The 13,121-nt window shown below is 53.1% G+C and overlaps 4 protein-coding genes across 4 annotated transcripts; 2 read left to right on the top strand and 2 right to left on the bottom strand.

Moving 5' to 3' along the window:
• Window positions 1-2,395: 2,395 nt before the first annotated feature.
• A1O7_08474 (uncharacterized protein) lies at window positions 2,396-3,574 on the top strand (the record flags this gene model as incomplete). Its single annotated transcript, XM_007762466.1, has 1 exon — window positions 2,396-3,574. One exon carries the CDS (start codon window positions 2,396-2,398, stop codon window positions 3,572-3,574), a length of 1,179 nt encoding a protein of 392 aa, XP_007760656.1.
• A 2,118-nt stretch (window positions 3,575-5,692) lies between these two features.
• Window positions 5,693-6,802, bottom strand: A1O7_08475 (COP9 signalosome complex subunit 5; the record flags this gene model as incomplete). The annotated part of the gene is made up of 1 exon (XM_007762467.1): window positions 5,693-6,802. The coding sequence occupies one exon, from the start codon at window positions 6,800-6,802 to the stop codon at window positions 5,693-5,695; it is 1,110 nt and encodes a 369-aa protein (XP_007760657.1).
• A 433-nt stretch (window positions 6,803-7,235) lies between these two features.
• On the top strand, window positions 7,236-9,905 carry A1O7_08476 (uncharacterized protein; the record flags this gene model as incomplete). Its single annotated transcript, XM_007762468.1, has 2 exons — window positions 7,236-7,399; window positions 7,448-9,905. 2 exons carry the CDS (start codon window positions 7,236-7,238, stop codon window positions 9,903-9,905), a joined length of 2,622 nt encoding a protein of 873 aa, XP_007760658.1.
• A 1,342-nt stretch (window positions 9,906-11,247) lies between these two features.
• On the bottom strand, window positions 11,248-12,921 carry A1O7_08477 (uncharacterized protein; the record flags this gene model as incomplete). Its single annotated transcript, XM_007762469.1, has 1 exon — window positions 11,248-12,921. One exon carries the CDS (start codon window positions 12,919-12,921, stop codon window positions 11,248-11,250), a length of 1,674 nt encoding a protein of 557 aa, XP_007760659.1.
• Between the last annotated feature and the right edge of the window lie 200 nt (window positions 12,922-13,121).

Here is a 13,121-nt window from a genome sequence, read left to right on the forward strand (position 1 = left end):
ATGACTTCCTGTAACATTCATCGCCCGTCATTGGAGGAATTTGTGGAGGAGTGCTCTTGCTGCAGCCACCGGACCTATGATCTTCAGGCCCGAAGACGGCTTTTGATGCATGATCCACTTGCGAACAGTTGTTGGATTTGAAGCACTTCATGTTGGCACTTTTGAGGTCCAGAACTGTCGGGTGTCAAGTGTCGGTGAGACAGAATTTGAGTAATGAGCTCTACACCGGCAGCCTCGGGCCTCAAGCAGAACAAACATAGTACGAGTACAGATTCGCTCCTACCGTGTGCAACCTATGCCGCTGCGGATCGGATAGAAGTTGCGGAGACTGGGACCAATTATTGTGAGTATCAGACACAATCATGGGGGCACAAACACATCTCAAAGATGATGGCGTGTATGGCTTGCAGGCCACGCTCTGAGCGAGCGTGGCTGGCACTGGTTCATGTACTGATCGACCCTGCAACATCCATTGCTTGGACATGAGGCGGGACATGCGTTGGCGGCTGCCGATTGTTCAGTCTGGACAAGTCTTGCTGCAGTTGTCTGCCTAGCTGCTCCTCAAGTTTCTGGCTGGGCTGTTTGCTGGTCTCCTTTGGGTGTGATTTATTACCCATGACTGGTGGAGATCATGTGTGACAGCATGCAATTACTGTTGGTGTCTACCAGGGTACTGTTCCTTCTAGCTGCAAGACACAATCGTGCCCTTTCGTAACTGGTAAGCACGAGCCAGGTGAATGGTGGGCCATAGATGAAGTGCTTTCAGACTCTAAGTAATCACCGGAGGAGCGGGCAGGTCATTTCGACAGCCTATCCGAACTTGGCTAGGATAACCTCCGTTGTCACGAGGCATGCACGCAGTACGGAGGGGAGGAGTTGCGCGGACTCTTCCGCGTAGGTTGCAACATCTTGCTTCAGACGACTTCTAGTGTTCGTGTAGTGCAGAGAGTGTATGTAGCATGTTCCCTCCAATCTTCAGCAGACGGTACCGAGTATGGAGTACTCAGGGTTCCTTCGACTCTACTCGTAGAGTTGCTGTTCCCATGGCGTCAACCATGGAGTAGCGAAGAAACCTTGTTTTGCGAAAGCAAGGATGCGCCGTAGGTTGCAGAGACCTTTTTGGGCAAAGCTGCGATACGGACCGGACGGGAGTTGGAAACTTAACAAGGGGGTGGAGTTAGGCCGGTGTCGATTGAGTCGAGTCGTTCTCTGGGTTACGTGGTGGCTTGAAGGTCTTGAGCAGCATTAGAGCAGGCTTGGAACAAGCCGCCAGAGTGTGCGTAGGGCCAAGTGTGGGCTTGGGAGGCATTACGCTTGCCCGGAACAGGACAGTGAGAACTCGACCGCCGTGAATCACCGCGAATCTGCGATATCAACAAGCCTCTTCCTAGCCTGGCACTTGCTGGGGCCGCACTGACACCCAAAGTGTGCAGAATCATTGTCCTTTGAAAATGCTGAAGGGGCATGGAGAATATCTCCAGAGATTGCTAGGTTGCAGATCTCTTGCCTGTCTATGTGAAGTGCGTCGTGGCCCAATACTGGGGTTGAGGCGTTATTTGGTGATGACTCGGACTGTACCACAGCACTCCGTACCTCGTAGGGAACTCTTTTGGGGGGGGGCCTTTATCGTGCACTCAGGTGGCTCCTGCGTAGATGGCCCACGCCTAAGCGGAAGGTGCCCGAGCACGACTCATTCGCTACCTACTCGTACGCTGCCATTCAGATTTGAAAGAAGCCCTTCGCGCCTGAAGTCTCCAGGCTTCTCTGACCTCTTAGCATGACAGTCGAGAATCGTGCTTGACAGCTTACTTGCTTGCCGACGTGGTGATCTGAACAGTCCGACTGCTGCTTCTGGAGTAGCGTGCAGCTAATCTGCTTCAAACGGTCGTGGACGGGACAAACCCTGCACCACCTGTGCACTGACATTGGGGATCATCCACCACGTTGCGTTACAGTGATTGCTCACATCTGACACCGCATCTTGTCCCTCCTCCATTCGTACAACTATACTTCTATACTCCGACCCTCCAAGCCACTCCCGCCGCTCCTCAACAACTCGATTCAATCCGGCCCAACTCTACTTCGACCGCGATTTCTCGAATCCCACAGCCTTTGAAACTCTGCGTTGTGGCTTGAGCATCGGATTCGTGCCGTATACTTGCCTGCATCTGCGCCGATCGTCGCAGCTCCTTTCAACACCACGTCTAATTCGACCTTGACCCGTACCTGCACACCGCATCGCACATCCGGCACCTCCTGTCAGTGCAAGCTCACCTCGCACGACTTGGAAGCCACCGAAACAATGTCTTGAGCTGTTCAACCATTTTGTACACCAATCTACTTCCTTTCTGCTGCTGCTGCTGCTGCTGCTGCTGCTGCTGCCGCCGTCGCCGGCATGGCTCAGTCCATGGACGCCCATTCGAGCTTCGTTTATCTTGTCGACAACTTGCCCAAATGGCGAACCACCTTTGACTCTTTGGCCACGCATACCGCTGAGAAGCATGCCGAATTTGTCGCAGAGTATGCCCGCCTAGTCAAACAAGCAAGACCCAAGCGCAAAAAGACTCCTTCGATCAGCTCCCTCCATACTACCGATGAGCAGGATTCGATCGACAATTCAGCCAGTGGCGAAGAGAACGTGGACAACTCGTCGTCGAATGCTCCAATAGAGATCAACCCGTTGGAGGCAGGGACTCGATACCTGTACGCACAGACGCGACGGAAGAGAAAGCCGGGCACTTCGATTCGTTCCGGCGCCTCGGGACCGCAGAAGTTTAGAAACAGGAGCCACGTCGTCGTCTACTATGACAGCTACCTGCAGAAACAGTTGGATGCTATGGTGAAAGAAGTCGGACTCGGTCGGAACAACTTAAGAAAAGGCAAGAATGCTCTGGCAGCAGCTACAGGATTTCAACTTCCTACACTGGCTACACTGTCCGGAAATAGCGGCTTGGTATCTTCCACGTTCGAGGATTTCAGACCTCCAAATATGTCCCGGAGCACATCCGCCCTGCTGTCGGTCAAGAAATCGGTTGCCCGTTCACCCCAGGCGACTTCCGATCAAGCGAGCTTTATCCAAGCTGACAAAGAGCTGGAGCAAATCCAATCTCTATGTGAAACAGCGGCTCACCAGTTCCTCCGCGATGGTGATTGCAAGTCTGAGCTTGATACCATCCGGGGAAAAGTGGATGCACTTCTTGTACAGGCCACCAGAACTGCAGAGTCACTCAGAAACCTCCAAGACCATCACGAAGCTGTCCACGTCGACTCATCCGCCTCGGAGTCGAATCACGATACCGAGTCACGTGGCACGTTGTCTACTCAACCTTCGCTCGACCTTCTGCCACCACCGAAGACTAGCGTCGCGAAGACCCTCCATCCGCCGGCAATCAGTCATCGTCTTGACGGCCTCAAGCCGCAGGGATTTTTCAGCGCGCCAGCCGTTCCAACACTTGGCAGCCCCCAAGAATTCGTTAATGATACGATCGAAGTCGACGACTCTAGTGATCAAGAATCCATTGTCGTGGACCTCTCTCAGTATCGTCTGACCAATCCACGAAGGGTACGTGCTTGATGATTCATGAGAGCGGGGCGTTTCTTCCCCTGTGTTTCAATATCTTCTTTGTGTGATATAGCTATCTATCGTCTCGAGTGCATTTTCAGCGTGCTTGTGTTATCTCGACCAGTTTGGAGCAATTTTAGCGGGAGTATTGGGAATATGGCAATTGCAGCATGATGCCAAGGGATATTAAGAGATGTCGGAATGGATGAAGAGTACCCCTGTATATGGGAATTGGCGGATGGATGAGCATTTACAGATCGACCGGTGGCCTCCTCGCAGCAGTTTCTTGTCCTCGACATCATGACGATACTTCCACTGCGGAATCGGGGCATCCCAGCGGCCACGGCCAGTGTGCAACTCAGGCATGTGAATAGCACAGGCGGACTGGAATGGGTTGCGGTGACATGGTAATGAGCATACGATCTCGAAAGCTATCTATCTCCCTGCTCTGGGGCTGACGGATTAGCCCGATCGTGAAGTCAGAAAAGAATAGAATATTCTTTTCATTATCAATTTCGTGTGTGTTCCGCTTCATCTGTATGCTTGCGTCTTTCTACGATCTGCAGAGCATTTATCCACTGCTTGTCTCGAACCCTCTCAGACCCCAAGGACGTAGAAGTTGAACTTTTGCTCACCACCACGCCGGCTGGGGAACACTTTTCCAAGGGGCTTTGCCTACAGTACGGCCCTTCAGCATTCGGAAGGGTGTGAAGCTGAGGGGCCTAACAACAGTACATGCGGGTCACTCATCACGGAACCACACACCCTCACTGTGTTCCCAGTGAATATGTACGCGTGCCAGATACTCCCAGCGGACCACAGCAAAGCACAGCACAGCGCAGCACAGAACAGCCTCAGGGCGCATGCTACGCAACCGTGGGGACCCCGAGAAGAGCCACAAGAGGGTGGACTCGGGAGAGGTCAACAGGTACTAGACTACCTACGAGCAGGAGGTATTGCGTATGTTGGAATCTCTTGGTTCCCTACGTGTACTCGTAGGATTTGCCAAGGTGAAAGTCAAAGGTGAAGAGATCGGTGGGAGAGGAGGGGGCGTGCTTGCTTGATTTGATTTACCGCTCAGTCGTTTCGCCTGTAGACACGCACAGAGCACAGCTCATCGTAGACTAGTAGTGTCATAACTCGCTTTAGGTAACCTAGTCCTGTCTTTCGGTGCCGGGCGTGGAGAACGGCCCGCGGTTGATAAGTGAGAATACTGTAAAGAAACATGGATGCTATTGGTCCGCAGATTGCAAACGGGGTGTGTTCAGGTCGCTCATCCGCGTGTCCCCTCTCTTGGACGTCGACCAGGTCGACCCATTCGGATATTCAGTGTGTGGTATCAATTAGAGTTCATGCATCACATGTAAGGCTCAGCACAGCGATAGAGCAAGGGGTAGCGGTACTGTAGGTTTGTTGAGGGGTGAAACTTCCCAAAAGTATGCACTCAGCTGGTAGAATGTGGAATCAATAAGAAGGGGCTCGAGTGGTGGTCCTTCCACACAGAGTAAAAGCAATACAAGCTGCTCGTCTGAGCAAGTTACGACGGACTGATTGGATCACAAGGCCGGAATAGCCAGGATACTTTATGAGCTGTTGCACCAATTGCACCTTCAATGGACGGGAGTACAGTGAGGCATCAGAAGTCACTCCAAGTATGTTAGAGTTTCATGCTGATCTATGGAGGTCGATCTTGAGCTCGAGCCCAGATGCTCCGTACAGGAAAATGCTTCGGAGTTTTCGAGGTCTGAGCCGGTCTCTCATGCTGCAGCTTCCACGAGCTCAGGGCGCCTTTGGTGGTCTGTGCATAGCCTTTTGCTGTCACCACTGTCTGCAGCTCGATTGCGAAAGTCATGACGCCAGCGCAATTCCAGTTCAGACAGGACCATCGCGAATGCGCGAGCACAGGTCTGTCCCAGACGGAGATCTTGAATGATTCGATATCTCTGGTCGTGGCGGTCGAGCGGATGCGCGTGTCTTCATGTTCATGGCATTCAAGATGCCGTTGTTCTGAAGAGCGGAGCAGGGGTTGTCCCGCTGGTCCTGTCAAGTGAAGCATGAATGCCATGTTGGTCCATTGACAAGCGAGTGGGCATTGGTGAGACGATATTTCCAGCGTCACAGACGATGCTTTCAACCGTCATTGCTCGTGGCAGAAATCTCACTCGTGGCCGTGGCCTCTCGGGCTGCCCTCTTAGCCGCCTCTTGTACGACACCCCAGAACAACCTCTGCTTGACCTCGTTCGCTAATAGGCCTGCAAGCTCTTCTGTTGCAATCTTGTTGCCTCCACGCACCACTTGCTCGAGAGCGCCATCCCTGACCACCTTGAAGTTCTTGTTCCCTGTGCCTGTAAGTTCCTGCCCGCGGCGACCCAGACTGATACCTGCCCTCTGCTTGCTTGCCGCCTCTTTTATTTTGATTGCATGATCGGCGATTTGCTTGCTTGCATAGTCTCGGTTGGTGAATAGTGGGGACTGCGAAAGCGTTGACGTCCAGTATTTGCTCCACAGCAGATTGAGGAGGTGTGCGTCGAGGGTCGACTTGTAATGAGTAACCTCTAATGGGTAGTATGAGTTGGCATGGACACCAAAGTCTTGGATCTTGTCTTGAGGAATGGCTTGATAGTCGTCGCTGTCATCGGTGAATTGCTTGTTGGCGGCTACGTGGCCGTCGGGGTAGGTCCTGAATGCGCCGATCTCGACCTTCCCAGCGGACACGGTACGATCAGGGTCAATGACAACCGCGACGAATGGGTCATTGACCATCTGATGCGTCTTTTGCGTGTGGACGTCGATTCCTGAGAGCCAGCAGCCATAGCCCGGGTGGGAGTGGTACCAGCCCACGGCATTCTCCAGCTGACCTCCCCCTTCTCTGGAAGCGATGCCAAAGTTGACCATGTATTCGTCTGCGTCGGCATGCGCGTTCACTCGCGTCTCCGTCCCCTCCACAGGTAACCTGAAGGCATCTGTGATGACCAGTGACCGACCGAAGACGTAACCTATCATCAACCCCATAATCTCAATATTGCCGCCTGAACGAGCATGTGTGGTCATCTTCAGCAGGGCCAAGGCTGATATCCGAACCTGAGTGAAGTAATTGGGGTCTTTCTTCCATGGCGCAGAGTTCTGGAGGGCCTTGTAGGCATTCGCATCGGGGAGGTTATATAGAGCATTCTGAGATGGATCGATGGTGATGATGTCGTTCTCTGCCTCCCAAGTGCGCAGTGCTACTGCGGTCGACATATCGGCAACTGGTGTTAGGCGACTCTTATCGAGCGAGGCTTGGTCTGCGAAGCTGCCAACGCGCGGGTGATGAGGCGCAGTTGAGTTGGAGTACAGCGATGCCTGATTCAAGTTCCCCCGGGACCCCTCCGGGCATTACTCACGGGAAAACATTCTCCAAGTGTGAAAACGTGATAGTTGCCTGGCCAACCATCGGGTTGTTGACGTGCGTTGCGGAAGGGCAACTTTTCGCCCGTCATGGCTCTGTCCACCTCTTCAACCTGATTCGACAGGACGCCATGACCGTTACTGACCACCTTCAGCTCCATGTTCTTTCTGCGCAACATTGTTCAATCTCGCCACCGCGGATAATCTCAGCCATCACCACTGACTTGAGAAGATCTCCTTCGAAGCTGCTCGGCCGCGAGCCCGAGTCGCAACAATGCCTGGCACTATGGACACAAGCTACCTCACCACGCAGGTCACTACCATCATTGGACAGTTACATGCCATCTTCGACGAGATTGGCGTACCGCGAAATGAGCGCGAATCAAGAGAAACAGAATTATTTGCAGCTCTATCAGAAACGCTCCACAACCAGCTTCGACTCGTTAATTCGTACGTAAACTAAGGGCATACAAAGATGCGCGTGCTGACACCAGATAGCGAGAAGACTGCCATGACCGAAGAAGCTCAGAACATCATCAAAACGATCAAGCAGATGGAACAGTCGCTGGACGACGAGAAGGACAGAGGCTATGACCTGGAGACGAACGGACTTCGAATCACCTACCCACTCCTCGATTGTCTCCGCGACCTCAAAGAGAAATACAATGTAGTCAGCAGGCTACACCGGGAGCGCTTTGAGCAAGTAAAGAAACTGGTTGAAGCACTAGAATCATACTCGTCGCATCTCGAGTCCTCCTTTGTCAAGATCAGACTGCCCCCAACCTCGTCGAATACATGCCCGCCCAATTTCGACCTTTCCCCGTCATATGTCACAACCCTCGACGAAGAGTTCACCAGAGTCTATGATGAATACAACCGGAGGGTGGCACTGGTTCAGCAGACCTCCGAAGAGATTGTCAGATTGTGGTCGGAATTGGGCATTCCTCAAGCGCAAACAGATTCCCTCATCGTCCAAAATTATCGAGATTCGCCGGAACAGCTTGGACTGCACCAAGCAGATATGGACCGACTGAAGAACCGCCGAGACAAGCTACTTGATGAGAAGAAGAACCGTGAGAGGCGACTTGCCGACGTCAAGAAGAGTATTGAGATACTGTGGGACCGGCTTGGAATTGAGGCAGCCGATCGCAAGGCCTTTCTGGCTGCAAACAGAGGTTGCGGCCTCCGAACCATCAATGAATTCGAAGACGAGCTTGCGCGGCTCAACGAACTCAAAAGACAAAATCTGCACCTGTTTGTCGAAGATGCTCGTGTCAGACTCCAAGAGCTCTGGGATGCATTGTATTTCTCCGAGGAAGAGATGCTGGAATTTACCCCTGCTTTTTCGGACGTTTATAGCGACGCTCTGTTATCAGCCCACGAAGCCGAAATCGAACGATTGACGACGCTGAAAGACCAGCGAGCACCGATACTGGCCATGGTCGAGAAATACAGATCGATCGTCGCTGACCGCGAGGCGCTCGCAGCATCTGCGAACGATGCAACGAGACTCATGCTGAAGCCTCAGAAAGGAGAAAAGCGTGACCCAGGGAAGTTGCTCAGGGAGGAGAAGATGAGGAAGAGGATAGCAAAAGAGCTGCCAAAGGTCATCGCTGAATTGACGAAGGTCCTGCAGAAGTACGAGGATGAATATGGTCGACCCTTCCTGATTCAGGGTGAGAGAATGCTGGATGACCTCGAGGTGGAAGCAGAAGTAAAGGCACCACCACCGCGGTCTAAAACACCGAACGGCCTGCCACCAAGATCAAAGACTCCTGCGCCCCCGACGACGAATAAGACAGCAGCAAGTACCGCAAAGTCCGCACAGCCACCTCGACCTGCTAGTGTCGTGCGAGGGCCGCCACCGCGCACACATACAAAGACGCCCAGCACCTCCAGCAGGCCTGCCACTATCAGGCCACAAGCCGCCCCAGCATCTGCACCCTCTCACGCAGCACCTTCGATACCACCCAAATCACCTTCGAAGATACCCAGCCGCGTCCCATTAGGATCGCTGAAGAACTCGCCAGAACGGCGCGCCATTCCTCAACCTGCCTCTCACCACACTCAGCCTGAACCACAACAGAACTATGCCCAGAGCGCGAGGAGCATGCCACCCCCTCGAGCTCCGCCGCCGAGGATGCGGGACCTTTTCGTACCGCCTCCAGAAACCACGCCCAACCCTGTAATGACCTCTCAGCCCGTACCACTCTCATCAGCCCGGCCGGCAAGTACCATATCTTCCGGCTCGAACGAAAGCAGTCGCTACGTCCGTCCGATGAGCCCCGAAGACGTCTACACCGACCACGAGAGAATGTCCTATATGTCCGCTTCAATACTCAGTCACAACCGCCAACAACAACACCAATATGCGTCTCTGCCATCGCACCAAGCAGATCCCTACTACCAACCTCACCTCTCCCAACAACATCATCATCCTTCTCACTCCTCATCAGCGCCAATACACAGCAGCAGCCACTCACAAAGCGTACGACATAATCCCTCAGCACCACCATCCACAGTCATATCACGCCAAGCTTCAAACACCTCGTCAAACATGACGACAGGCACGACGGCGAGCGGGAGTGAAAACTGGGAGACTTATTCCGATGCGTCGGAGATGGAACCCGAGCGAGATATCCGCGAACAATACTACTCAAAACCACACGCCCAACAACCGACCTTGACGTCGACCCCGCTAGCCCTGAGCCATAGCATGAACGGCCATAACCAGAAGAGACCCCTGAGCGCTGCAATACCAGGCTCGATGGCCCCACCGCCAGCTAAGCATCACCAGCATACAGGGCCGACTGGATTCCACGATTCGCAGTATGGAGTTGCGCACGGGCAAGGGCAAGAACGGTTCCGCGAGATGAGTGACGAGAATGCCCATTCAGGGGTTAGGGTCGAGGGCAGTGATGCCGCGTGGAGTACCGAGTTGGAGGAGTCGTATTGAACCAGCTGAGCTGAGCTGAGCTGGCCCCGTGACGTTGCGTATTTTTTCGAAGGAACAACTGGAATTCCATACGCAACCTGTGTTTTTAATACGGCTTTTGCTTTTTCTTTTGGCGCCCGCAGCAACGACCACGCATGATATGACGGCGCTACGGCGCTTCGGGCGCAAAGGTCAGGCAGGATAGGCCGACATTCTATGGTTCTCGTCAGTCAATCAGTCGTTCGGAGGAGAGGTCTGAAATTAGGGGCGTGGAGGCGTGGGTGTGGACGGGTGCATAGTGGTGCCAAAGACTCAAAGAACACCTGGACATGGATTCGTGTGTACAGAACAGTAAGAGACAGATTTCCACATTTTCGGGAACTTGCTTCATGTACATGTCCTACATTGGAAGCTAGCTGAGTAGCTGGGGTAGCTGAGTTGATGAGTCGGCATCGACTGACTGTGGTGACTGGCTGTGCCTACAGTAAGTTACCGTAGGTTGAGTGAGAGGCCTTCTCCCACATACCGCGCCGTTACATCTTACCATTTCGCTCTCCTGTACGGAGCACTTTGTAGTTTGCTGGAGTGTGCGGACTGCATCGAGCAAGGATACCAGGAGATCCGTCGGAAGAGCCACTCGTACTCGTTGTGTTCATGTCATGGCCCATAACCGCTACCTAAGTGCTGAATTCGTCCACATTTCTAGCGAGATTCGGCATTTGTGGTGCCGTAGTTGACTCTGTGCATAGCCTGCCTGCCCACCTCGTACAGCTACACCTACTGGACCAAGATGGGAGACTCGAGGCTTACTTGTATCGAAGAGCGAACTGACTTGTGCTGAGCTGTTGCTGTTGCTGTTGCTGTTGCTGTTGCTCTTCTATGTGAAACACATTATGCCTTGCTTTGCTATGTCCTGCTATGCTATGCTATGCTATACTATGTACGTACGCTTGCTTCTTGCTTGATGCAGACAGTCAATCAGTTTCAACATGACACCGAGCTCAAGCTGCAAGTGATATTCACCGACTCGGCAACAGTAACCATCTTGGTATGATTCCCTTGTTTGTGAATCTCACATCCCATATTGACATTGTTCTATTCTATCCCCCTGTACGCCAGGTCGTGTGTATCTTTGTCGTTGTTCTCGTTACAAGATGCCCCTCAACACGCTAATGGGTCGAGACTCCGTCCGTTGTTAGTACATGTACAAAACCGTAATAGCTGATATGTGCAAATGTGGTGCTTTTCGACCGTCTCGCTCGCTGAATACACCGTCCTTGACGGCTTTCGAAACGAGGTTCCCTCTGGTGGTAATGGTCATGGTAGTGCTCATGACAGCAGCTGATGAAATTCGAATTATTTGCTAAGACGGTGAAGGCACCGCGATGGAGGATTTCGTGTGCTGACGGTCGTCAAGAGGAGTGCCAGTCGCATTCACCGCAAATACATCATCCCAGTACTCCTGGGTACATCGACAGATCCCTGTTTTGCCCTTCCAAGTACCGAATTGATGCTCATACTCGCATGCCGTGGCTTTGATTTCCTCCCAGAACCGTCGTTCGATGTCCAATCCGAACAAGTCAATAGCGCGAGACGGACTCATCCAGGGGCGGACGTTCGTACCGTTCGTGTCTTGAGTGGGCCGTCCCACGACTTGATCCGAAAAGCCTTTGATTTCGTGGTCGAAAATGGTTGAGGGATCGAATTTCGGGAAGTTTGCATGGATGAAGAAGAGCTTGACATCACTTTCTTGTATGTCGAAGTGATTGTCTTTGCCGGTGTCGCCGTCCTTGTTGCGCTCGTGAGGAGGGCCGTAGGCTTTGGTGAATGCATAGTCGGCGATCGGGTCATGCTGAGCCATAGCAGTACCAAGATAATGACCGTTTGTGTCATGGCGGCCGAGAGACATGACTCGCTCATGGACAGCGTAGTAGGGCTCTTTCAAGGCAGCCGCTGCCCAAGCAAACGTCTCCTTGTCACCTTCGCCCGGAGCACCTTGGGAGAGCAAGGGGTAGTAGTAGGACGGTCCGTAAAAATTGTAGTATGCGGCAAGCATAAGCGACTTGTGGTGCTTGGCCTTGGAGTACATAATCTCGCCCGACTCGACCGAAGCTCGTTCATTCAGAGGCGGTAGAGAGTCGATTTTGGCAATTTCGAAATAGTATGGGGACTCCGAGGGGTACCAAAAATCGGGCCAGACGATTAGACCGTGGCTCTTAAACGGCTCTTCTTCGAATAGAGGAAGAGGATCTTGAACAGGAAACGCATCGGAATCGAGGAGCAGGACTTCTTCGAAGGAAGAAAAGAGGACAGCCATGATCTTGAATTGGAAATGGCCGATCGCTACGCCCGTGTTTGCCGCATGGAATATGTCGGAGAAGAGGAGGCATTTCGCATTGAGGGCAGGTAGGACAGTCCTGCAGATTTCGTCGTCCCATTCAGATTCGTCGGTAACGAACACTTCAACTGGCAGATCGGACCCGGTCCTTCGCAGCATTCGCAGCGAAATGACCAGGACAGGCAGCTGGTTGAACCCGCCCGTCAAGGCGATACCTCGAGTGCCAGGTTCGTATGGCACTGAAGTCACGCCTCTCATATCACTGACAAAGTTGGAGTGCGCCTCACGCATGCGCTTGATGTCGGCAGTGTCCATATACAATACGTCCGGTCTCGGTCGGTTGCGAGTGGGATCAAAGCCAATGTCCAACTTTTGAGGAACAACAGGGTCGGGAGCATTTCTGCAGTTTGGGTCGTTGTTCAGGATGATCTGGTATAAACTCCGCCAGAATTTGGCCTGGCTCTTGATCAGAGGGTTGGTGACCTTGAGCGACGGTTCTGCTTGGGGGATCGGTGAGGGCGCGGGCTCGGGCTCAGCGACAGGCGCTGGGTGCGGTATTGAGGGAGGGTCGGGTTGTGCAGGGCCGTAGTGGATGCGAGTCTGGATGAAGAGCAAGATGAGGAAGAAGGCAAGGAGCGACGTGATCAGGGTCGACTTTCTACGCCATGGCCCGACCCTCTTCCTCGGGCACAGAATCATTGTGGTCTTTGGTCAAGGAGGGTCCATGTTGCGTGCAAGGCCAGAGTCGAAAGGGACTGCCGCTGGTCGTTGCGAACAAAGTATGGCGGGCTCGTACAAGAACCGTGGAGCTGAGGTGTGAGTGCAAGTTACCTACTCCGTACACTTTAGAGATATGAGCCAGAACTGAGAGGTTACAGTGAGTGCTGCAGTTGCGGCAG

This window comes from Cladophialophora yegresii (assembly GCF_000585515.1).
Source record: "Cladophialophora yegresii CBS 114405 chromosome Unknown aczIN-supercont1.6, whole genome shotgun sequence".
NCBI lineage: Eukaryota > Fungi > Ascomycota > Eurotiomycetes > Chaetothyriales > Herpotrichiellaceae > Cladophialophora > Cladophialophora yegresii.